This window comes from Polypterus senegalus, chromosome 1, assembly GCF_016835505.1.
Source record: "Polypterus senegalus isolate Bchr_013 chromosome 1, ASM1683550v1, whole genome shotgun sequence".
Taxonomy (NCBI): domain Eukaryota; kingdom Metazoa; phylum Chordata; class Cladistia; order Polypteriformes; family Polypteridae; genus Polypterus; species Polypterus senegalus.
The window spans coordinates 31359489-31385566 of NC_053154.1; the positions used below are offsets into that span (position 1 = coordinate 31359489).

The following is a 26078-nucleotide window of genomic DNA, read 5'->3' on the forward strand; positions in this document are numbered from 1 at the left end:
GCAGTTTTGATGGTGAAATAACCCTCAGAGAGAAATATGTATTGCTTCTCATGTCAAATAAATTCAAATTGGGGAGCATGCACTGGTACAGTGTGTTGCCGCACCCACTACATGTCGAAACAGCTTGGGATCCCTGTTGGCAAACCTCCAGGCAGACACACGGTCCAGTCCTACCCTCCGGAAATTACCCTCTATCTGCCGCAGCCAGGTGTTACGTGGGCGAACCCTTGGTCTGGTCCAGCCACTTGGGTCACCAACAATGAGGATCTTATGAGCTGGTTCACCCTCTGGGAAATGCGCCACATGGCCGTAGTGCCGTAACTGACGCTCCCTCACAATGCAGGTAATGTACCTCATTCGGGACTCCATGAACAACCACTTATTCAACAAAACGTCAAACCAACGCTATCCAAGGACTTTCCAAGGAGACACATTACCAAAGGAGTCCAGTCTTCGTCTCAGGTCACTGGACAGCGTCCATGTCTCACAACCATAAAGCAAGACAGGAAGCACCAGGATTCTAAAGATTTGGACATTCGTCCTTTTGCATAGATATCAGGAGCACCATACATCCCTTTCCAGCAACCTCATGACCCCCATGCTCTCCCAATCCGTCTACTGACTTCACAGGAAGAGTCACTAGAGATATGAATGTCACTGCAAAGGTAAGTAAACCTCTCAACAAGGTCGACACACTCTCCGCAAACAGACACACTGCTGATGGTTGTGTCCAAGAGATCATTAAAGGCCTGGATCTTTGTTTTTATCCAGGACACTCACAAGGCCAGACACTCAGACTCCTCACTCAGTCTCTCGAGCACCCTGATTTGAGCCTCCATTGACTCCGCAAAGATCACAGCATCGTCAGCAAAGTCAAGATCTGTGAATCTTTCTTCACCAACAGATGCCCCACAGCCACTGGACCCCATAACTTTGCCCAACACCCAGTCCATACAAGCATTGAACAGAGTAGGACCAAGAACACACCCCTGGTGAACCACAGAATCAACTGGGAAAGACGCAGAGGTCCTGTCTCCACTCTGCACAGCACTCACAGTACCAGTGTACAGGCCAGCCATGATATCCAGCAACCTCAAGGGGATCCCGCGAACATTCAGGATATTCACGTTTGCGCTCTATGAGAACCCTTAGTGCCAGGATGAGGTCGATGGCAGACTTCTTAGGTGTAAAACCAGACTGTTCTGGTCACTGGTAGGTGTGCAAGTGATCATGGATCCTATTGAGGATGACCCTAGCAAGGACCTTACCTGGCACGGAGAGCAGTGTTTTCCCCCTGTAGTTGCTGCAATTTTGGCAATCACCCTTCCCTTTCCAGATAAGGATGACAAGTCCCATTTTCCATTCAGTTGGGATGATGCCTGTCTCCCAAATGGAAGAAATGATTGCTTGCAATGCCAGGAGGACAGCCTTACCACCAGCCTGGTGAGAGATTGGGTGGTTCACAGCTAATTGGAGAATCAGCCTCAAGAACCGTGGACCCAGAGATATCCAACATCCTAGCCGGAGGATCAGCTTTGAACAACTGCTCAAAGTAGTCAGCTGAGCGGGTCACAACTGCAGTGTCATCCATAAGGACCGTTCCATCAGCTGCCCTGACTGCGACTCTCCGAGGAACAGATTCAGATGTGTGTAATGCTTTGATTCCTCTGTAAGCAGGACATGGGTTGCTAGACCACAGATGGTGTGTCACTTGCTTACAGATTCCTCTAACAAACACCTCTTTATCTGCCCTCAGAGCCCTTTCAGCTGTCCTTCTCAGCTCCCGGTACAGACCAGAGTTGCCATTGAGCCGTGCGCTGCGACTCCTCTCGATGATATCCAGGGTCCCCTGCGAGATGAAACACCTCCTTCTGGGAACACTGGTAACACCAACACAACCCTCAGCAACCTTCAGGGTCTTGTCACGGAAGGTCTCCCACATCAGATTAGGATCGGCAGTCATACCCAAATCTTGAAGTTCCTCACACAAACTGCGTGCAAACTCATTACAAACAGCCTGGTCTTGGAGTCTGCCCAAGTCCAGGATCATTTTCCTAGTAGGTGGTAACCTACTGGACCTAAGCTGGATCCTAAGAGTAGCAACAACAAGTCTATGGTCAGAATTCACAAACTGGGCACTTTTGTAGACTCTGAAGTTTTGCAAGAGCCTCCAGCATCTGCCCACAAGGATGTGATTGATCTCCTTCACCGCACCACCAGTATTGAAGTACCAAGTACAACAATGCGGTTCAGGGCATTGAAACCAGGATCCAGCAATTCGCAGCCCCTGACCTTTTGCAAAGTCAAGGAACATGGAGCCACTTTCACCACGGTCACCAGACCCATGGGGACTGAGACAATCCTCATAGCCGGCCCTGTCAGTGCCAGTGGCTGCATTGAAGTCGCCCATGATCAGAGGAGTGTCACCTCGTGGGCACCCATCAACCACCAAGTGAAGCTGCGAATAAAATGTCTCCCTCGCCGAGACATCATTCACCACGGTGAGAGCATACACTGAGACAACAGACAAGGTACCCAGGGAGTGCCGTAAAATGAGTCCCATAATAAGCTCGTTGAAAGAAATGACATCGGACACCATCAGAAGAAGCCAATCTGCTACAGCAACAGCTACTCCCTGAGCATACAGCCATCAGACCGACTAGACCAATAAAATGTGTATCCATCTACAGAGATCTGTCTGTCTGAGGTGCGCAGACTGGTTTCCCATGCATGAAATAAAATTAAAAATCCCATCAAAAACCTAATTTTGGTAAATTTTACCCATCACAATTGTAATATCACATATTTTAGGGGCAATTTTGGAAATATGCATGCAAAATTAAACACATCTGTTTCACTCATCAGTAATTATGTATGATAAAATATTTTTATATTAAAATATTAATTATCCACAAGTTATTGAATGATTTGCTATAGTGCAGTGATTGATGTATGATGTATTTCGTTTGTCTAGATTTCTGGAACAATGTTATATAGTTCAGAATGAGTGTCAAATGTCCATACTTATACTACTTGTAAGAAGGTAAGTTAAGCAAAAGTGTTAACTTTTATTATCTATATATATAATTCACTAAGCAGCCAACCAAGGCACGCAAGACAGAGACCATGGGATACGCATGACAGAGCCCCGCCCACCAACAATTCACTAAGCAGCCAACTATGGCATGTAAGACAGAGACCATGGGATACGCACGACAGAGTCCCGCCCGCCAACTCTAACCCTCTTCACGCGTCCACCCTCGCTCTCGAGGCATGCACACTGCCTGCTCATGTACCTGCATGCAACACCTCACCAAACACCGCCTCAGTCGCTTTCGTCTCTGCTACAGTCCACATGCACCTCTGAGCCACGTTGACTTTTCATTCTTCTTTTCGGTTCCGGCTGCTTTTCTATATATAATCGACCAAGTAGCCCAACCATGGGATACGAACGACAGAGCCCCGCCCGCCAACTCTAACCCTCCTCCCGCATCCACCCTCACTCTCAAGGCATCAACTTCTCAACTGTCACTCCAGAACAACTCAGTATGCAAGCTATATTAAGCGTCACCAACGAAGACTCGCTACACCTTAATGAACAAGTACTGAAACTTATCCCTACCGATGAAGTAACTTTCACCAGTGTTGACTCCATCATCACAGACAAACCCCGTAGATCAACTTTTATTCCCTGAAGAATTTCTTAAAAGTCTTACTCCCACTGGCATTCCTCTGCATAAACTCAAAATTAAAATTGGTTCAGTCATCATGCTTCTCAGAAACCTCATGCCAGCAAGAGGTCTCTGTCATGGTAATAGACTGACTGTTACCAGCATTCACCGCAATGTACTGGAGTGTAAAACTATCGCAGCTGCTACCTCACAAACTGTCCTTATTCCCCGGATTTCCCTGACCCCATCAGATTCAAATTTGCCTTTTAATTTTACACGCAGACAATTTCCTGTTAGACTGGCCTTTGCAATGACAATTAATAAGGCACAGGGCCAAACTTTCAAAAAGATATGCCTGTATCTGCCAAAACCTGTTTTCAGTCACGGACAATTGTATGTTGCTCTCTCCAGAGTTCCATCTTTTCATTCACTCACAGTCATATCCTCAAACCCACCCCATTTGGACAACTGTGTCTTTCAGGAAGTGTTCACCCATCAATAAATAATTATGCAGCGTATTGTACGCCGCGGGTTGGCTAGTCTTAGATGTTTTTCTAATTGACAACTTACCATAGCAGAATTCTTATCATTTGGATGAATGATAATTCTCACTTTTTTCAGCCAACTGGCACTGAAATTCTTCTCAAACTGGCCAATTTCATTCAGCAAAGCCTTGATAGCAGCCTCATGAGGAAAACCCAGTGCTCTGCCAGGTCCAATCACAGGAATCGCAATTGATTGTAGAGCATTGGAATGGCAGTGCTGTAGGCAATTACGTAGCCCTCTTTTAAGAATCTAGAAATGATCAAGTATATCACATTAACAAGAAAATGTAACACATTTTGGCAGGAACAAATTTTTGAGTCCAACTTACAAAGTTTGTAATTTACTCTTCACTTCATGTTTTTAGTTAAACCCAAACTGCCATTTATTTTTTTAGTGGTCTTTTTATTTAAGTAACAGCTGACAGTTCACCTTACTATTTCCCTTCATAATTTTGAACACCTCAATAATGTAAACTATTAATTCTTATTTGCATAAACTGAAAATATTTAATCTTTGTTATTTTCCTTATTATTCAGTCACTGTAGCTCTGGAAGAAGTCTAGTTGTTCTTCTTTCTACTTTCTCTATGGCTGTTATGTCCTTCTTATAATAAGGAAACCAAAACTGCAGACAGATGTGGCTTGAGAAGTGCATAGGACAGTGTTATATTACAGCACCTCTAGTCAGAGGGAATGTCGAACTTGACAGCTGTAGTTGTTGATCTTGTTGTCTGAGGATATCACATTACATGACCACTTATCGTAGGGGATATCAAATTAGCCAACTCTGTGATGTCTTTTAAGCACAGTTTCACATTTTCAAATTGTCATGTGCTCATTCCTTTTTCTGACAGACAATAACATGTTTCTGACTGCAGAGGTGCTATAATAAAGCTTTACAAGTACAGCAAGTTCAGATAGTTCAGATGCTCTTTTCTGCAGTTATAAGTAACACATTAATTCAATTCTATGTATGGCATTTTTAACATGAAGATTCACCAAAACATACCATCATGCAAATCACTGTGTTTTCTCCACAGGAAATGTACTAAATGAAAGCAGCCTTCTGACCACTATTAACTAGTAACCACCTCATACTAGTTAAGGATATGTACAATTCATGCATCACTGAACTCTTAGGATTGTGATCAGCAAATGGGCATTAAAGCACGTGCCACAAGAACAACCACAACACAAGTTTGATGACTCAACAGCATGCTTTCACACAACTACTCTCCTGAATCATCAGGAAAGGAGTCAGTGATTATTTTTTTTACTACAGATCTTTATTTAAATATTAAATCACAAAGTTTGAGTTTGCAGAAGGTTCACCAGCCATAGAAAACATCCTATGCGGTCCCGATGCCAAAGAAAGGACATTTTAGTGATCCTAAGGACTTCAGACCAGTTGATTTTACTTTATACATTATGAAGACCTTTGAGAGGCTGTTCATTAAAAAGCTATGACCTCTGGTTTCAGAACATCTGCATCCTCTTCAGTTTGCCTGTCAGACACACATAGGTGTGGAGGATGCTTTCATCTACATGCTCCACTGAGCCTGCTCCCACTTGGACAAAGCCGACACCACATTTAAGATAGTGTTCTTTGACTTTTCCAGTGCTTTTAACACCCTTCTGCCTAATTGAATGGGGGAAAAAAAACTAAAGGCTTTGAATCTTGATTCCTCCAAATCTTCTGTATCATGCACTACTTGACCAACAAACAGCAATTTGTGAAGCTGACGAACTGTGTGTCAGAAATGGTGGTGTGTTATATTGGATCACCTGAGGTAACTATCTTGTCTCCCTTCCTGTTTACCCTTCACATAACAGACTTCCAGCACAATACCAGCAAATGCCATCTACAGGAATTTTCAGATGACGTGTCCATTATAGGCTGCATTAATAATGAAGACAAGCCAGAGTACAGTAAGGTTGTACAGGAGGACTTTGCCTTGTGCTGCAGGGGCAACAACCTGCAATTCAAAATTAGCAAGACAAAAGAGCAGGTCCTGGCATGCTGATGAGTCTCTGAGACCATTCATGGGGAGGATATAGATGTGGTACAGAGCTACAAATACTTGGGGATTCACATAAAGAACAAACAGAACTGATCTGACAACACAATGGCACTGTACAAGAAGGGCCAGAGTAGACTGCACTTTTTAAGGAGGTTTACTCTACACTGCAGTCTCCTGGGAAAGCAACCTGAGCTCAAAAGAAGCACAATGTCTGAACAAACTTATCAGGAAAGCCTGCTTCATCTCATAGCTAACCCTGGTCACACTGGAAGCTATTATGACAAAGTTGGATGCCATCATGAAATAACTCTCCATCCACTCCAGGAGGTGCTGTCTTGGAGCACTTTTAGCCGCAGGCTCATTTCACCATGCTGTGCTAAGAAGCATCCTGGGGTAGTCTTTTATACTCACTGCTATCAGACAATTCGGTGCTTCCACCTGTTTAATTATTTATTATTGATTGATTGATTTATTGCTTGGCGATATTATCTGTCCTGTGAATATTTAGCCTTGTATTTTATGTTTCTGCACCAGTATGCATCTGAATTTCATTTCGTTGGGATTAAACGATTCACACAAAATTGAATTTCCAGTGAAACGTAATGTTTTGCTTTTGCGAATATTTTGCAAAACAAATGATGTTTCACTTCCAGGAAAATTGGTACCATTGTCTCAGGAAGAAAGCATATAGTTCTCTTATGGAATTGCTTTTATGGAGTAATTTTACATGTATTTAGATTAGATTAGATGAACCAATATTTGAAAGTAAAATTCAATTATGGTAAAAATCTCACAATTTCCTGAAGTGCCATTTAGAGTAAGTAAAATCTGAATGAATAGATTTGCATCTTTCAGCTTTCAGCTGCTTATGTGTTGCCAAGAAAGCACAACAATGACTTTACTTCCTGCAATGGCTGAGAAAGGCAAATCTTCCCCTTTCATTTTCATCTCAAGGACATCATCGGTGTATCTCTGTTCTCCATACAAGACATCTACAGCACATTCAGCCTCCACAAGGCATCCAATGGTGTGGCTCACACTCAGCATATAGGCTCTAATGGGCTCCTGCCATCTAGTAGACAATATCACAGCATTCAAGCTAGATCATCCAGGCCAGTGTTTCCCAAACTCGGTCCTGGGGATCCCCTGTGGCTGCAGGTTTTTGTTCCAACCAGCTTCTTTTTTTAATTGAACTCCTGGGCTAATTAAGTGAACTGATATTTCCCAATTTCTGTGTTTAGGGAACAATATAGAAATTAGAAAACTAATTTTGTGAAAAAAAAATATTAAAATGTACCAAGCAGTTATATAGGAATAATGTTTTTTGTTTTCTTTTTAACAGTATTTTCATCTTGATTTTTATTCTACTTTTCTAGGTGTTCTAATTGTTTAATTAATCCATTATTTACTAATTAGTGGGTCTGACTCTAAAGTAGTTGCAGCCTTTGATTATTCAATGTTGTTTGCCTGGGTGTCTGATCTGCCTGTTTTAAATTGTTATTATTAAGATACAACGAATGGGGAAAAACTGCACAGAGAAAGGGCAAAGTATAATGAAATCAACAATAGAGAGTTAAGCATTTAAATCTATAGCAAAAGCACAAATATTTATAAATGTCTTATAAATGTAAAAATCATGCTGCTGTGCTTTTCTTAATGTCGAATAAAAGAAAAAAAAAAACAGCTAATTAAATGAAATCAGTGTCATCAGGTGTTGTCACTGATTAAGAAGCTGGTTGGAACAAAAACCTGCAGCCACAGGGGGTCCCCAGGACCGAGTTTGGGAAACACTGATCCAGACTGTGTAATGCAGGGGTGTTGAACTCCAGTCCTTGAGGGCCGCAGTGGATTCAGGTTTTCATTCTAACCATCTCCTTAATTAGTGATTGGTTTTGTTGCTAATTAACTTCTTTTGCCTTAGTTTTAATTGACATGACTCAGACCCCTTAGTTGTTTCTTTTCCCTTAATTAGCAGCCAAACAATAATGAGACACAAAACAAACAGCCATATGACCAGCTAACCTGTGTCCATCAGACAATATCTGAAAATAAAGAAAGGTGAAAGTCTCAATAAAACAGAAAATCAACAGTTTTGGAAATGTCTGCTGTGGCACAATGAAAGCAGAAACAAGCCATGGAATTAAATAACGGGCTTAATTCACAGCAAGAATTGGCTTCTCATTAACAAACTGGTTGGAGTTTGAATCCCCAGTTTAATTGGTCATCTGTTGGCTCGTTTCACGTCTCATTTCTGTTTGGCTGTCATTTATTGAAGAAAAGAATCAATTCGGGCGTCTGAATCCTTAAAAACAGGGATAAAGAAAAGAAGTTAATTAGCAGTGAAAACTGGTCACTTCTTATGAAAAGGATTAGAATGAAAACCTGCAGCCACTGTGGCCCTCCAGGCCTGGAGTTCGACAACTGGTGTAATGGTTTCTTTTCCCTCTTTGTACAACTCACTCAGTGCTTTAGCACCCCTACTACTGTTGAACTACAAACCTTACACTATTTACACTATTTATATATGTGACAGCAGTCTAAATCAAATGCACACATTGCACTTTATAAGTGGTAAACAGTGACTACATTCCAGATATTCCAGGTATATTTGTTATCTTCTTAAATTGCATTTGTTTTAATAAATTAATGTTGCTACTGTTAAGCCATTTCTAACTGATCTGCTGCACTTCGCCCCACAGTAAAAGAATCCTACTCTGTTAGGCCCTTGAGCAAGGCCCTTAACCTGAAAATTGTCCTGGCGCACTGTATAATGGCTGGCCCTGTGCTCTGACCTCCAAAGGTCATGCAAAAAGACAGTTTCCCTACATGGATTAATAAAGTAAAACAAATCAAAAAATCCAAAATGGTGTATTTACACTTAATGGTGTACATTGTCTTGTTGCACACCATGTTGTTTATTTGAAACATGGTCCTAAAGACATGCAATTTCTTCTCAATCTGTACCCTGTATTCGGATGGGATGATGATAAAGGAACTTGAACTTGAGCTTCTGCTATTGAAACTGTAAGACATTTTTTAATATAACTAAAATTCTGAAATGAATATGACAGCTCTAAAATACAAATTCCAGTGATGAACAGACTGCTAACTCTTTATTATTACACTTTAGCCTGCTCCTCAAACCTGCCCTTTTCTTCTGCCCTTTTAAGATCTTATAATTTAATTCAGTATTATCAGTATTCTTCCATATTCCCTTTCACCATACTTCAAGAGAACACTTGATGAAAATGCTACACCAAAAGCATTCTATTTCTAGAATTGAATTAACCTTTGTTTATATTTTTTATATTGATAAAGTTCCTATCAGATGAAGCATCCATCCATCCATCCATCCATTATCCAATCTGCTATATCCTAACTACAGGGTCATGTGGGTCTGCTGGAACCAATCCCAGCCAACACAGGGTGCAAGACAGGAAACAAATCCCGGGCAGGGTGCCAGTCCACCGCAGGGTGCGCACACACACTAGGACAAATTAGAATCGCCAATGCACCTAACCTGCATGTCTTTGGACCATGGGAGGAAACCCACACAGACACAGGGAGAACATGCAAACTCCAAGCAGGGAGGACCCGGGAAGCAAACCCAGGTCTCCTTACTGCGAGGCAGCAGCGCTACCCACTGCACCACTGTGCCGCCCTCAGATGAAACATTAAATCTTAAATTAAACTGCACATGTGAAGCTAAAAAGTGAGTCTTACTGTCAAGCAGGCAGAGAGAAACCAAGTTTACCCTATATATTATTTTCATAAAATAAATGAACAAAAAAGGAAATTTACCTCTAAAGCATGTCCCTGAGGGTCATTCCACTTGCTGCAAAATAAATAGAGGACTTGGAGGCATTTTAGATTTGATACATCATATATCGGGAGTATATCACCAGGGATCAAATGTTTGCCTTGAGCTGAGTGAGAAAATGCCATCGGCAATAATGTTCCTGCTTTGTTTTGAAAATCCATGGAGACTTGTGTTGAATTAAGGTCACCTCCAATTATCGGAACCACCAAAACATTGTCCTAATAAAAGAAAGGCATAAGTAAAAGTAATAAATTTACCTGCATACGTATATGGATGCATACATTATGTGATAATTAAATGTAGAAATTATGAGGTAATTTATTAATAGGTCTATTAAAAAATAAATATTCAATAAATATTGAATACTTTCTAAAGGCACTGTATAATAAAAAAATGTTGTTTGTCCATAGAACACAAAGGAAACAAATTAAGTTTAAAAACTGGATATGTGAATTTAATGTTGCATACTTTGTAAAGTTTTTTCTTTATTCAAAGTAAATTGAAAAATAGTTTGGTAAGCAACTGTTTTAAGCAAAGATGACATCCTATTATGGACATGCATTTTTGTATATTTATCATGGACCATGTTTGAGGTCCATGGTGAGACTCTTGTCCCAGGGAAGGTTTAGGGATTTTTTTTAGAATAGTGGAACTCTGATTCTGCTAGAGTAGGTGTGTGTCAGAGAGACAAGCAGTTGTGGGGAGCTTAATGAGAAAACTGGATCATGGCTCATTTATGTGTGGGAGAGCAGTTGGCACGGCCATCCCTCGTTAGTACTCTACAGAGAATAAATGGTCTGAGCTAGGACAAAAGAGAGATCAAGATCAAACTGAAGGAAAACTGAGTGAGAGAGCACAGAACTGGACAGTCGAGTCAGTGCTGAGGGGGGTAGGCGAGGTAGTTGGGATGCCCTGTGGTGGAGTGAGAGGAATTGTGCTCCAGGGGCAGGTCACTCCTATTGAGCTTTGGGAACAGGAGTGACCGAGTGCTACATGAGTGTTTCCATTGCTGACAAATGTGGCAGAACTAGGGTGCCAGGCCTAGTATACCCCAAAAGACACTATTAGAAGGTCGTTGGGATAAGAGCCAGAGGGCTGACCATATTTGCCAGCGTCTCAGTATCTCAACTGGTTCTAACTCTGATTTTACTCTTGGTTTTAAATATTAATTTGAAACTATTTAATGAGAGTTTTAACGTTCACATTGCACTGTTTTTATGAATTGTTTCTTGAAGAAGGCATTTGCCTATACTTTACTTTTTCAACCACTGCTTTGGATTGAATAAACTTGCTTTATGCACTGTTTTGAAACAACTATGACAACTATTGCTGTGTGTCCTTACTCAACCATAGTTCATCCTTGGCTATGACTGTCGCTGTCCTGGGAAATGGATGAGGCAAATGGCTGCGGGCATCTGGGGCATCAAAATACATTTCTATTCAATGCAAGCAAAATGAAAAGAGAAATGAACAAATGTTGGTAGTAGGAAACATATTTAGTAGTTTTTAGTGATTGTTGTGAAAGGGTTCATATTTATACTTTACTGTATGGGCTGTTCAGCTTCTTTGTAGTAACTATAGCATGATTTTGCATTGCAGGGGTTACTTTCAAAACCTAACAACTATTTCAGTGTGTCTCTTTAACAAACATTAACAAAAAAAGTAAAAAACGAATTAGCAGATTTTGAAACTAAAGGTTTTAAATATAATAAAATGTTTCCTTACGCTTTGTTCCTCCAGTTTTCCCAAAACAACTTCAACTTGAAGGTTTGGGCTTTCTTCTTCATCCATAGACATGTTAACGTGTGATGATTTTTCTATTTTCCGGTTCTGATTTAATGTGGCTTCTTGTATTCCTAGAAGCTTTCTGCAAATATCCTCAAACTTCTTTAGTGTATCTCTGTTGATATCGATAATTGTGATTGAATGAACACTGTGGGCTGTTATGGCAAAGTTCTTCACTGCTGAAATGATGCATTCTGCACTCAGTTCGATGGGAACACCAAATATTCCACAGGAGACACAGGGCATTGCCACTGTCCGAAAGCCTTTTTGTTCAGCAATTTCTAAGGCTTCTTTAATGGCTGATCCTAGCAACTGTTTTACTCTGTTTACATTATTCTCTTCACTCCAGTTTGGGCCAACAGCATGAATGACTGCTTTACAAGGTAATTTCCCTGCCTTTGTTAGCACTGCTTTTCCAGTCTTTATTTTTCCTTGCCTTCTTACCAGTTCAGAACATTCTTTTTGAAAGCCAGGTCCTGCACTATCGCTAATGGCCACAGCCACTCCTGCACCATGACTCAACTGCTCATTTGCTGCATTTATTATAGCATCTACTTTCTCTTTAGTTATATCGCCTTGTCGAAGTGAAAGCACTTTGCCTGTTTCAAGCTTAAAGTCACACAGATTCCTTTGTGTTTCACTGGTGTGCAGTAGTTCAATGTTAGTGTCTTTCTTAAACTTGATTACACAATTATATTCTTTGCTGATCGAAGAAAGATATGAGCTCCCATGCTCACTGAAGTATTTGTAGGCGCCTGGTTTTGGGATGACCAGGTCCTCCAGAATTATTGAAGGCAAAGCCTTCTGAATGGAACTTTGAACACTGGTCACCTGCTGTTGAGGTCCTGTAATAATGACATTCGGAGGAGTTGTTACCACCTTTAATTCGACACCACTAAACTGCAGACCTTTAAGATTTAAAAGGTCAATTAAAGAACTAGCTATCTGTGGAAACTGTAAAGGAATATGCACTGTTGTTAAGGCATTTTTCTCAAAATACTCAGAAAGATCTTTGATTACAGCTCTGACTTCTTCTGTAAAGCCGGCCACACAAATTTTCTGCTTTTTGGCATCTTCTTTAACCCACACTCTTGTTAAATTCTTGTTTATCCTACAATCTAATTTGTGTACAAATTCCATCAGTTTTTCTTGTATAGGAGTCGACTTGAAGCTTTCTGGTACATTAACGTCTTCTTTCCTGAGATCTGCAAGTAAAATCTTTTCAGCTTCTTCCAGTGTTTCTTTTGAAAGACTAAAAAGTGTCACATCAAGGTCAATGTCCATGGTCACAGTGTTACTGAAGGTGTTGAATAAAGCTCTCAATGCATCTTGTGTGCTTTTTAATTTTAAGAAAGAAATCAATAAATTTGATAATCGGATGGTTAGTTCAAGGATTTTCTTTAATTGCTCCTGAAATATGCAAGTTCCTTTTTTAACTGCATTTGGGGTTCCTTCAAGGTGCAGAGAAGACTTGCCATCATAGGTTATCTTTATTTGTCCTTCCATGGCATTTTCAAATAAATCACAAAGAAGGATGTACTTTGGTTTGGACACCTTTAATTCAATTTTAATTGACTCTCCTTGCCTGTCTTGTGATGCCACACCTTCTACCACAGTTAAAAGTTCAAAGATGTCTGCATTTACACCAACCATAACTGTGAAACTCTGAGCAGTTTCGTGGTAGATTCGGATGGACTTGTTGGCAAGATGTGGCATTTTCAGAAGAATCTGTCGTTTTCTAGGATCTGTTTCAAAGTGGCAGCGATACTTCTCCTCCATAATTTTAAAAACACCCTCAACTTTTTCAGAGCAATTGGCAATTTCTCCATTGGTCATTTGAATTAACACCATCTCATCATTTTCTTTTGAGAACTGTACAGTGCAATTAATTTGTGAAAGCTGTTGAGTTAGGTCGTCAGTTGCATCTTTGCAGTCTTGGAGGTATCGGCAAAGGTAAATGTCAACTTTCTGGACAATCAGGTTTCCCTTTTTGGTTGAACCAGCAAAAAGGCCCTGTGTGTCAGAAGCTGCTTGATTTTCTAAACAAAAAAACATAAGGTAATGTTAATAAATATAGAGATTTTAAGCATCATCAAGGGTTAGTCTATTTAAAAGCACAATATCATTTTTCCAAAGAACTGCTGATTTTCATTCTATGGTATTTAGATGCCAAAGCCTACCATTACTTAACTAAATGTGTTAAATGGATGGTTTGATCATGTTTATACTCTGACACATGAGGTGAGGTCAAAAATGTATATTTTTTGCCCTAAAAATGCAATAGAGATATGTGTGTTTTGTGTAGAAGAGTGAATAAGTACCCCTTATATTTCTCATATGTCTTTCTAAATATGCTATTTATGCACGGTTGGATGAATGAATGGATGGATGACGAGACATCTCAAGGGTAAAAAAGAAAAGTTGAAAACAACTGTCATCCAAAACTGTGAACTTTAAGAAGATAATAAAATAATGATCTTGGCTCAGTGACAATTGCAATAAAAACAAAGTACTGTATAACAGTGGACATTTATATCAGTAAAGTGCACAAAAGTATCACTTACGCAGATTTTCTTCCATTGCAAATGTTTCCTAGGAAGCAATATTACAATTTTAGTTTTTGAGATAATAAGTTACACATTTTATATGAATATTATGAGATTTGTTATCTTGAAAAACAGAATTAACAGTTATTATATATCCATTTGATTTTATGAAGTAATTCTTTGACTATTAAAGTTCAGTTACAATTTCACTGAATCAATTAAAAATTTATGTATTTAAAATATACTGTATATTGACACAATCAAAATGTAAAAACAATATTTAAATCAAACAAGGTTTAAAATTCAAATATACTTTTTGATTTTATTGTAAACCCATTTTCAATGTTTATCAGTTGATTTTCTGGTATACAACAGGAAACAATTGTCACATTTTTTTAAGCCTAAGTTTTTAGCAGATCTTCAGCAATTTGTGTGTATTTTGTATTTGTTAAGCCAATAATGATGATGATAAGTCTCACCCACTGCTACCATGGATTGGTCTCAAATGATCAGTAATGTCCTGGACAATCATTACAGTGTTTTCAGAAAGAAAGAAAGAAAGAAAGAAATATCAGATTGACACAAGTATTCAGACCCTTTGCTGTGACAGTTTACATTTTTCTCAGGTGCATCTCATTCTTTTGATCATCATTGAGATATTTCTACCCACGAGCAGTGTTTAGGGGTGTCAAGTGGACCAACTGCCCCAGGCCCCGCACCTAAGGTGGTTCCACTTTTGAGGTCTGCTTTTTCACTTCGATTTGATTTGTCAAGTTATATTCTCCAGTTGTATTTTGATAAAATCTGCATGTTATCTTGCAAAAACTTAGCTAAATACTGTAATGAGAAAATCTGGTGTATGCTAACGTTATTTGTATTAAATTTGTGCACAGGTTTATATAGTCCACACATACTGGTAACAGCATTTGACATAACCGGCCAGTGTGGGGTTGGTCAGCCCTAGACCCTGCACACCCCCAAGGTTGTTCATTTTCTGTATAGGCGACAAAACTTTTGTCTTGCCCAAATTTGACCTTTCTGTCTTGATTAAATGATAAATCTTTTTTCAGTGAAACTAATTTATTTCAGTGCATTAAACATCATTTGGGAGGGCTTTAGCTTTTCATATGAGCTATTTCTAACACCAGTTGATTAATTAAAAGTCAGGTTAATAGCAGGAGTTTCTACAAAATAGAGAAGCGACGAGACTTTTGTCAGGGACATATATATATGTATATATGATAAATAAAACGCAAAATAAATATCATTAGACAAAATGACAGCATATCATTAGACCTGCCTGCAAAACACAAAACACACCTGGCCCCTCAGAGCCAGCTGCCGGCGAGCAGGGAACTTACCTCCCGGATCCTGTCAGTGCAAAGCAGCTGCTTCGGCATGGCCTTCCTAGATGCCACACCGTCTCGGGCGCCCTCAGCGACAGCACACTCATAGGATCTTGCCGCACTCCGGTAACGCCTGTCATTGTTCTCCCACACCAGGTGAGAACACTCTGACAGCTGTCCAGTGGCGGTCTGTGGGACAGTTCTCTCTCCCGGGGCTGTGTGCACGTCGCTCCCGCATCACGTGTGTGTGCACACCTGCTGTACTGGGCCATCCACAAAATTATTTGTGATGGGTACCCGCCTTGTAGTAGGCGAAGAGTCCCATCTGGGATGCCATTGTGGAAGCCGACCCCGACACAGACAGGTGGACAAGTCAATGTCACCCAAAACACGTTTAATCATTGTGTACTATATACAAGAAAGTGCCACACAACCCCAAAGTCCCCAAAAATTCTGGCCACTACACAATGCCTTCTTCCTTCAGGCCGCCTCCTTGCTTCCTCCCAGACGTCGTCCTTCTTCCACCCAATTCAAGTCATTGCACGAAGGCAGGCAGCCCCTTTTAATACACAACCGAATGTGCTCCAGGTGCTTCCCAGCAATCTTCCACCGACATGCCCCCATGTGGTGGAAGTGCTGGCTGTTTCTCCAGAAGCGGGTGTCCCTGCTCCTCTTCCCCCCAGCACTTCCGTGTGGCGGAAGTGCTGAGGTCCAGGGCTCCCAAGGCATTGGGGCACCCCCTGGTGGTGATCACGGGTCCTCAAAGGGTTGAGTTGCAAAGCTCTGTGCCTGTGGCCCCAAAAGGCACCAGGGCAGTCACCCCCACATGGTCTGGGGGAGGAATAAGCCCTCCTCTGGTCCTCCTGGGCATCCCGACCGGGTCGCACCCCCCCAGCCATGCCATGTGAGACTATATATATATATATAGCATATACTGTATATATATCGGGTGCTATATATATATATATTGGGTGCTTTCCTGGTACACATTAAGCCTTATAATACCAAGTGAACATCATTCAAGTGCCACAGTGTTCCTAAGCATTGTGCATCTTTTTTGCCCACTGTCTACTGTTCTTCAAATAAACATGTTCAATAGGACAATACACATTATCATAAAACACAAATTATGTTAAACTTGTTCCAGGAATATGACAGTGACTTCAGATTTGTCTGATAGCCTACAATGTTCCTAGATCTTCAACCCAAAACAGTGCTTTTGGGATGAGATTGAATGAAAAGTTGAGACTATGAATATGTGGCTGAAACATCTAAGAAACTATACAATTCTATTCAGCCAGTTTGGAACGACATTCCAGGGGAACGTTTTCAGCACTTTAATAATCCATCCCTTTAAAAAGGGACAAAAGTGGGTCCAGCCCAGTACTAGATAGTGTAGTTTTATAGCAGTAAATGGTTGTACTCATAACAAACACAAATAAAACAACAACTTTTTCACAAGTGTGCATAACTTATTTTTTGGACAAAAAATTTATATCAGAGTTTTAATCATTAATAAGTTATATTGCATACCTGAAGTGGATCGGCTTCTTTTCTCCACACTGTGATTTTAACTGTTTCATTTCCAACATTGATGTTGTGATCCTTTGTGTTGAGAACTCTCTTTTGAGCTTTAAAGATAAAAAAAATATTACTTTTCAAAACTTCTATATTTAAGAACATGATTTCATAGTGGAGAGACAATATAAGCAACATTTCTACTTTAAAGCAATGGATTTCAAGAGTAACATAAAGATGGGAGAACTTCCTCATTAAGTTCCTTACAAACTGCAAAAATAATATTCTATCACTCACTCAGTCCATTCTGTTCACTTTAGACATAAAAATGATTACATATGAATTTACTTTCTTACCTGATCTCCTAGAATGCACTAGGAACAAGGCACAGAAAAAAAGGTAGAATACTAATCCATCGCTGAGCATAGTCATGTATACATCCAAAATTAAAGAATCCATTATTCCAACACAGGCATCTTTTTTCAATGTGTAGAAAAAGTCATAATGACTGGAGAAAAACTCTTGTAGATGTATGGAGATTGTGCAGACACCATACAGACAAACAGGATTTAGGGCAAATACAGAAGATCCATATATTTGCAGAGCTAATGAGAACAATACCATACAGCTATGAACCTAGGTGACTGTTTTTAAATATGTACATGAAAAGTCACATTTAGACATGGTGAGATCCTAAGTTATGGGAAGCTTTAGAAGCCCAATAAAGAGAATAAGGCTGTACTGAAAGATATATAACAAAACCATGAGGATACTGGGGGAGAGATTGCTGTATTAGATCTTAAAAATACGCAAGCAAACAGTAGCAAATCTGAGGGACTGAGCAAACTTAAACTAACGTATATATACGTGCTTAAGTTCTCTCGCGGATAAGTCGGGGCTTGATTTTACCGTATAATTTCTAGTATTTTATAATGTCGGTCGCATAAGTCGAATGCAGAAAACTCATGCTATTGGTCCAAGAGATTATGATATGCTAACGCCCACCTGAGAGAGTAACCACAGAGCACACGGCCTTTTTATTTCTATGTGGGTGCAGTAATGTGCTGCATCAACTCGTGCTCCTAACCTCCCTCTCTCTCTATTGTGCCTACGTGACCACACGGTAATACCCGAACTATTCCGGTCTTTTGCACAGTTTTGTGTTTTTTGTATCTCATACACTCATACACCTTTATCGTAAGAGCATCCCTTATCTACGATGGAGCGTTCGATCAAAAGAAAATATGAAGCTGCTTATTAAGTTATTGACGTGGTGAAAGAAATTGGCAACTGCACTGCTGCAACAAAATTCGATGTATCTGAGAAACTGGTGCAAGATTGGAGGAGGCAAGAAGATGTATATAAAAAAAAAATTGTCATATTTTTGAACGGGTGTATAAATCAGGGTCTGATTTAATGATCAATTTTTCAGGATTCAAGAACCGACCTTATATGTGAATATATACAATTTAGTTTAGGTGATGCCTAAATCTGGCCTTGTGTTATGCGAATATATATGGTTTAGTTTAGGTGATGCCTAAATCTGGCCTTGTGTATGTGCAGTATAAAAGTGGACTAAAAGACTATATATTAACACTATTTTCAGTTTATTATATTAGATAAGATTAAATTTGAGATATTTATTGTCACATACACTGTGAGACCACATTAAAAATCTTGTGCCATTTGTACCATTTGTAGCATCAGATGTAGTATTGGATCCTGAAGGGAGATATGTAATGGTCATGGGAGACTTATCTAACTGTAAAATGATTTTAATAAATGTTTATGCATAAGGAATTTATACAAAATTTATTTGCATTCATTCCCAATCTGAACACTCATAAAGTTATAATGGCTGGGGACATTAATTGTGTTCTAAATCCACTTTTAGATAGGACTTCCTCCACAGGGGAACGGCATCTAACACCGCAAAGATAATTACAAAGTTTATAACTGATCACAACTTATCAGACCCCTGGAGGTTTTTAAACCCAAATTCAAGAACATATTCTTTCTACTCACCAGTACATCATTGCTACTAAAGAATTGATTACTTCTTTATAGACAATAACTTCTTATCTAAGAGAAAATCTTGCAAATACAATGCTATTGTTATTTCTGACCATGCACCTATGATCTTGGAGCTAAAATTACTAAGCCCCATACACTCACCCCAGATGGGCCTCAACCCGTTTCTATTAGCTGACGAGAATTGTATAGAATTTATATCCAAACAAATCAAATTCTTTCTAGAGACAAATACATCCCCCGAGATCTCTGCAGGAATACTCTGGGAAACTCTTAAGGCCTTCTTAAGAGGACAGATTATCTCATATCTTTCCCACAGAAATAAATCCGAGCAAGAAAGTAGCAGAGATAAAAAGCGAAATTACTAAAATAGATGAAGAACACACCAGACTACCAAGCGAGACTCTACATAGGAGAAGGCAGGCTCTACATTTGGAATTAAACCTCTTGACAACTAAAGAAACTGAACAACTAATTTACAAATCCAGACATCATTACTATGAACATGGGGAGAAAGCTAATAAGCTTTTAGCTCAACAAATTCACAAGCAAGAAGTGTGCAACGCAATCTCGGTAATCACCAACAAACGGAGATAAAATCATCGAACACAAAAATATAATGCACACTTTCAGAGACTACTATAAATCCCTATATACTACTGAGTTTAAAGAAGACAATACACAATCTAATGCATTTCTGGATACATTACAGATACCACAAATATACGCTTTTAGTGTGGAGGAACTTGATAAACCTCTGGCATTATCAGAATTACTAGATACTATAAAGTCACTCCAAGGTGGAAAGCAGCAGGCCCTGATGGCTACCCTGCAGAATTTTACAAGAAATTCTCCGCTCAGCTAGCTCCCTCCTATTAGCAACATTTACAGAAGCCAGAGATAACCAATCTCTTCCACAAACCTTTCGCCAAGCACTAATCACTGTCTTTCCAAAACAAAATAAGGACTTATTACAATGTGCATCATACAGACCAATTTCACTTCTGAATAACGACGTTAAAATACTCTCTAAAATCATAGCTAGAAGGATGGAGAAAGTGCTCCCCTTGGTAATATCACAAGACCAAACTGGATTTATTAGGGGCCAGCACTTATCTTCAAATCTTCGACGCCTGTTTAATGTAATATACTCACCAACTAAATCAAACACCCCAGAAATATTATTATCATTGGATGCAGAAAAAGCATTCGACATGATTGAATGGAAATACCTTTTACTACATTGGAGAAGTTTGGGTTTGGCCCAACATTTGTGCATGGATTAAATTACTGTATACTAACCCAGAAGCTTCAGTTTGCATCAACAACATTTGCTCAGACTACTTTAAACTAGAACGTGGCACTAGACAAGGATGCCCTTGTCACGCTGCTGTTTGCAATTGCCATTGAACCACTGGCAATACATTGTCGAAATACTGATCAGATAAAGGGGATTAGCAGAGAAGGACTGGAACAGAAAATCTCATTATATGCAGATGATATGGTACTGTATATATGGACCCAGAAAATTCTGTGCCTGCAGTCTTAGCAGCACTCACAGAATTTCAAAAGATCTCTGGTCTCAGAATTAATCTGAATAAAAGTGTACTCTTTCCAGTGAATTCTCAAGCATATAATATTAGATTAGATACCCTACCTTTTATCATTGCAGAACAGTTTAAATACCTAGGGGTAAACATCACAAGTAAACATAAAGCTCTATATCAACAAAATTTTGCCTTCTGCATGGAAAAAATTAAACAAGACTTGCATAGATGGTCAACCCTTCATCTCACACTAGCTGGAAGAATTAACACTGTTAAGATGAATATTCTTCCTAAGCTCCTTTTTATTTCAAAACATCCCAATATACATTAATAAATCATTCTTTAAGCAATTAGATTCAACAATAACCTCATTTATTTGGAATTCAAAACATCCACGCATCAAAAGAGCGACCCTACAAAGACAAAAGGCAGAAGGCGGCATGGCTCTACCTAACTTCCAGTTTTATTACTGGGCAGCAAATATACAGGCGATAAGAACCTGGACACAAATAGAAGAACATACACAGGCATGGACCGCAATAGAAGTAAAATCCTGCAGTACTTCTTTGTATTCCTTGCTCTGTGCTCCAATAAACACACGTTATCGTCAATACACTAATAACCCAATTGCGCTCCACACACTTAGAATCTGGAACCAATGTAGAAAGCATTTTAAGACGGAGAAGCTTCTATCTGTGGCACCTCTGCAAGAGAACCACCTCTTTCAACCTTCACAAACATATGCAGTTTTTAATATCTGGAAAAATTTGGAATTAACTTGCTTAGAGATCTTTATATAGACAACGTCTTTGCATCCTATGAACAATTACATTCCAAATTTAACATTCCAGCTACACATTTCTTTCACTATCTTCAAATCAGGAACTTTGTTAAACAGAACCTTCCAGATTTTCCTCATCTTGCACCCTCATCCATGCTGGAAAAAAATATTGCTCAATCTCAAGGACTTAGACTCCATCTCTACAATATATAAAATCATTTTAAAAGATCCAAGAGGACACTGGGAAAAAGATCTCTCAATTAATATATCAGAAAAGGAGTGGAAAGTAGCAATGCAGAGAATTCACTCGAGCTCCATATGCACAAAGCATACAATTATACAACTTAAAATTATACAGTAATCCCTCGCTATATCGCGCTTTGACTTTCGCGGTTTCACTCTATCGCGGATTTTAAATGTAAGCATATCTAAATATATATCATGGATTTTTCGCTGGTTCGCCGCTTTCTGCGGACAATGGGTCTTTTAATTTAGGTTACATGCTTCCTCAGTTTGATTGCCCAGTTGATTTCATACAAGGGATGCTATTGGCGGTTGGCTTAAAAGCTACCCAATTAGAGCATGTATTACATATTAACTAAAACTCCTCAATGCTATAAGATATGCTTCAGCGCGCTTGTTTGCTTCTCTCTATCTTTCTCACTCTCTCTGCCTGACGGAGGGGGTGTGAGCAGAGGGGCTGTTTGCACAGAGGACACGGACGCTTTTCTACAAAATGCTGCTTTATCGCGGTGCTTCTGTATACTTAAAAGCATGTATTGATTTTTGATTGTTTGCTTTTCTTTTGCGCTCTCTCTGACATTTTCTGCTCTGACGCGTTCCTTTAAAGATAAGATATATTTGCTTTCTTTTAATTGTGAGAAAGAACTGTCATCTCTGTCTTGTAATGGAGCACAGTTTAAATGTTTGACTAAAGGGTGTTATTTCATGTCTAGAGGGCTCTAATAATGTTAACAGTGTGTGAGAGTTTATAAGGGCTTAAAATATATAAAAATAACCACACAAACATATGGTTTCTACTTCGCGGATTTTCACCTATTGCGGGGGGTCTGGAACGCAACCCCCGCGATCGAGGAGGGATTACTGTATATCGAGCACATCTGTCTCGACTAAAACTCCAAAATGTTTCCAGGACATGATCCAACCTGCGAACGTTGCAACCAAGCCCCAGCCTCACTGGGTCACATGTTCTGGGCCTGCACCAAATTAACATTATTCTGGACAAAAATTTTTAATTACCTCTCAGACAGCCTTGGACTCACAATCCCTCCTAACGCATTAACAGCTGTGTTTGGGGTTCTTCCAGAGGGGCTTAAAGTGGAGAAGGACAAACAAATTGTGATTGCATTCACTACACTGTTGCCACGCAGACTTATTCTGATAAACTGGAAGAACCCAAACTCTCCTCTTTTAAGTCAGTGGGAAACCGATATGTTATATTATTTGAAATTGGAAAAAATCAAATACTCAGTTAGAGGATCCGTACAGACTTTTTACAAAACATGGCAGGATCTAATCAGTAATATTTTAAAATAAGTTCATAAAGCACAGAGAACTTATTAATTTAGGTATGTTTACAAGTATTAAATTTTATGCCGTTTGGCTTGCTCTTTCTCTCAGGGGTGGGGATCGATCTGTTCTTAACTCAATTTTTCTTTTTGTAAAAACTTGATTGCTTTGCATGGATTGCAATAAAATTAATAAAAAAAAAAATCTTGTGCCACAGTTTTTTGGTGTCTAAATAATAGTGGCAGAAACCAGTAGGTGGGCACAGTACACAGTGCAAAGCAGGTACAATGAAGTTAATGGAAGTTCAGTGACATAATACCCCGGGGGAAGAAGTTATCTTTGAACAGGATGCCGTGAGTGGTGAAGCTCCAGTAGCGCTTTTCAGAAGGCAGAAATGAAAACAATGGATGAGCTGGGTGACTCTTATCTTCTGGTTGAGTAGATGGTATGAAACTGTTGAAGGTCGGCCTCAATTATTCTAGAAGCTGTAATGACAATCCTTTGAAGGAGTCTGTGATTCTGGCAAATGAGGTTACCAAACCACAATGTGATCTACCCGGTCAGGATACTTCCAATAGTGCAAAGGTGAACATTCAATAGTGTATGTTTGTTTTTATTCTAAACTGTAAAATCACTCTTCTATTGATTTGACAGTCAGGCTACCCGAGGTCCCTAGCAATTGGAGGTACCCAGGGAACTAGTCCCACTGGCCTATTCTAAAAATATGGGCGTTATAGGGAAGACTTTGTAGCTGTAAATTGGGCTGTTCCTTTATGCAAATATACTAAGTTTATGCAAATTTAGAATTCTGTACCATACGGGTTAATGGCAATGCAACAATTAATTATAAAATAGTCTTTCACATTGAAACAAATAATTTATATTGACAGCTGAAACACTGCTTAAATGGAAATTTAGATGCATTTATCTATTTAATATCAATATTTTACACCTTTATTGCATTACAGTGCAATATATTTTAATAAAGGTTATATAAACATAATTTAAAATTAACTAAATGTACTAAAAATGTTGTTACTCACATAACTGGTTAGTTCAGTGGTTTTCAAGTTTACCCCTGCAGGCTGTTCCAACCAACCAATTTCACAATCCGTGAGTCATTTTATAATCTCATTGTTTAATTAGCCTCCCTTTTTTCCTACTGTTATTTTACATTTAGAACTAGGTTGTTGTACCGTGTTAGCCATTATGAATGTAGAGAAAAGCCAAGCAAAATGACACCTTTTATTGGCTAACTAAAAAGATTACAATATGCAAGCTTTCGAGGCAACTCAGGCCCCTTCTTCAGGCAAGATGTAATCAAAAAACAGTAGTGTAGGATTTACATTTATAAGATATTTTTGCACTATATTTTGTGCTATACCTTTCAACAATTAATTCTGTTTTATCATTTTCTTTTTGATTCACTCTTTCTTTAGAGTTTTCTCTCTTAATTGTGTTTCACTATTGACATTTAATGTTGAACTGAGCAAAGACCAGTCCAAGCAATTACTGAATGCTAATGGACAGCTATGTCACCTTTAGCCATTTGTCCTCATGTTACTAAATGATGACTTAACCTGAATATTAAAAATAATCAAAATATGAAAAAGCAAAAAGAACTCATATTGACCCACCTATATAAACATAAATTATTTTTTCTGTTCTTTTTAGCATGGTGATATTTTATATATAATCTTTTTTTCTTCAATTTTTTACAGAAACCATGGCTCCTCACCCTCATTATATATAAATATATATATATATATATAAACATATCAATTTAAGCCTTCTTTGAACGATAGTCGCAGACGTCAATGCCGAGCACATCAAAAGACAATATGAGAGTTCTGACTTGTGTTTGGCTTGTGCTGGCACGGGTGTGAAACTTTTATTTTTTACAGTATGTGTGTTGTTTGTAAGGGTACAACTGCCGAGTAATGTCGTTTTACTGTGGCGTGTCATCTGTTTGAAAAAAAAAATGAGCAAAACAGGCTTCTTCGTTTCGGTTTCATTATTAGCTGTTCATAAAAACAATCCAAACAAAAACAAATAAAATGTAAACAAAGGCATTTACTAACTTGTGAACTTGTGTTTAGACACGTCCTGGTGTCCTAAATTGGCGAGATTCGTCTGCCAAAGAAATATATATAAATATATATGTACATTAAAGCGTCATTATTACTAAAAGATTTAACGAGGAAGTGTTTCTTTTCTCAGAAGTTGGCAACTGATCAAAGTGCCATGCACGATTTCGACACACCTCGAAACTGTAGGTGTCACGGGTAATATCTTTATTTGTTTTCACAAGATACTTTAGAGTTTTATTAAGGAATTAAACAAAAATGCTGTCGAAAGAGTTAGTATGACGCTAACACATTACACCAGTTTAAGTTAATAAATAAAAGAAGCAAATCCCAGGTACAATATTTGTAAATAAGCTCATTTACCGAATGAAAATTCGTTTCTTCGATTTGCATTCCTACGTGCCGCTGCTTTTATAGTTTTATAGTTCGGACTGTAAATTAATGTTTCGTGGTCATCTTTCATCGCTTGATGCCACCTAACTTGCCATCGTGTCAATTTGTTATGAGTAAATAAGCACAAAAAGAAAGAATTTTTTAACGACAATGCCAGTTTGTTCTCTTACCGTCCTCGTTTTCAAAAGAAATGCTGTACAAATTTCCATCAATGTGTTTTAGTTTGCTGCATTCTCCGCCGCCAGACTTCCGTTTTATTCGAAAATAAGACTCGATCCTTTCTTTATACTTTCCTCCCAAATTCGGTATTTCCATTAAAACGGTATAAGGATAGTTTTCCATTTCGTGAAAGACTCCTAAATGTTTCTTTACTTCTAAATCATTCCAAGTCACAACTGATTTGCTTCAGCAGTTCAGTTTCACTTTCACTAAGCAGGTGGGTTAGACTTTAAAATGAT

At 38.9% G+C, this 26078-nt stretch overlaps 1 protein-coding gene across 1 annotated transcript in view; it reads right to left on the minus strand.

The window, feature by feature from the left end:
* The window catches only part of LOC120523857 (protein mono-ADP-ribosyltransferase PARP14-like), a 48812-nt gene extending 22734 nt beyond the window's left edge, over positions 1-26078 (minus strand). Inside the window, exons 1-6 of the mRNA XM_039745522.1 lie at positions 25791-26078; positions 17267-17364; positions 14406-14433; positions 11782-13880; positions 10038-10274; positions 4242-4466 (exon numbers count right to left, since the gene is read on the minus strand). Coding sequence (XP_039601456.1) covers positions 4242-4466; positions 10038-10274; positions 11782-13880; positions 14406-14433; positions 17267-17364; positions 25791-25962 — 2859 coding nt within the window. The 5' untranslated portion in view covers positions 25963-26078. The remainder of the gene's footprint in view (positions 1-4241; positions 4467-10037; positions 10275-11781; positions 13881-14405; positions 14434-17266; positions 17365-25790) is intronic.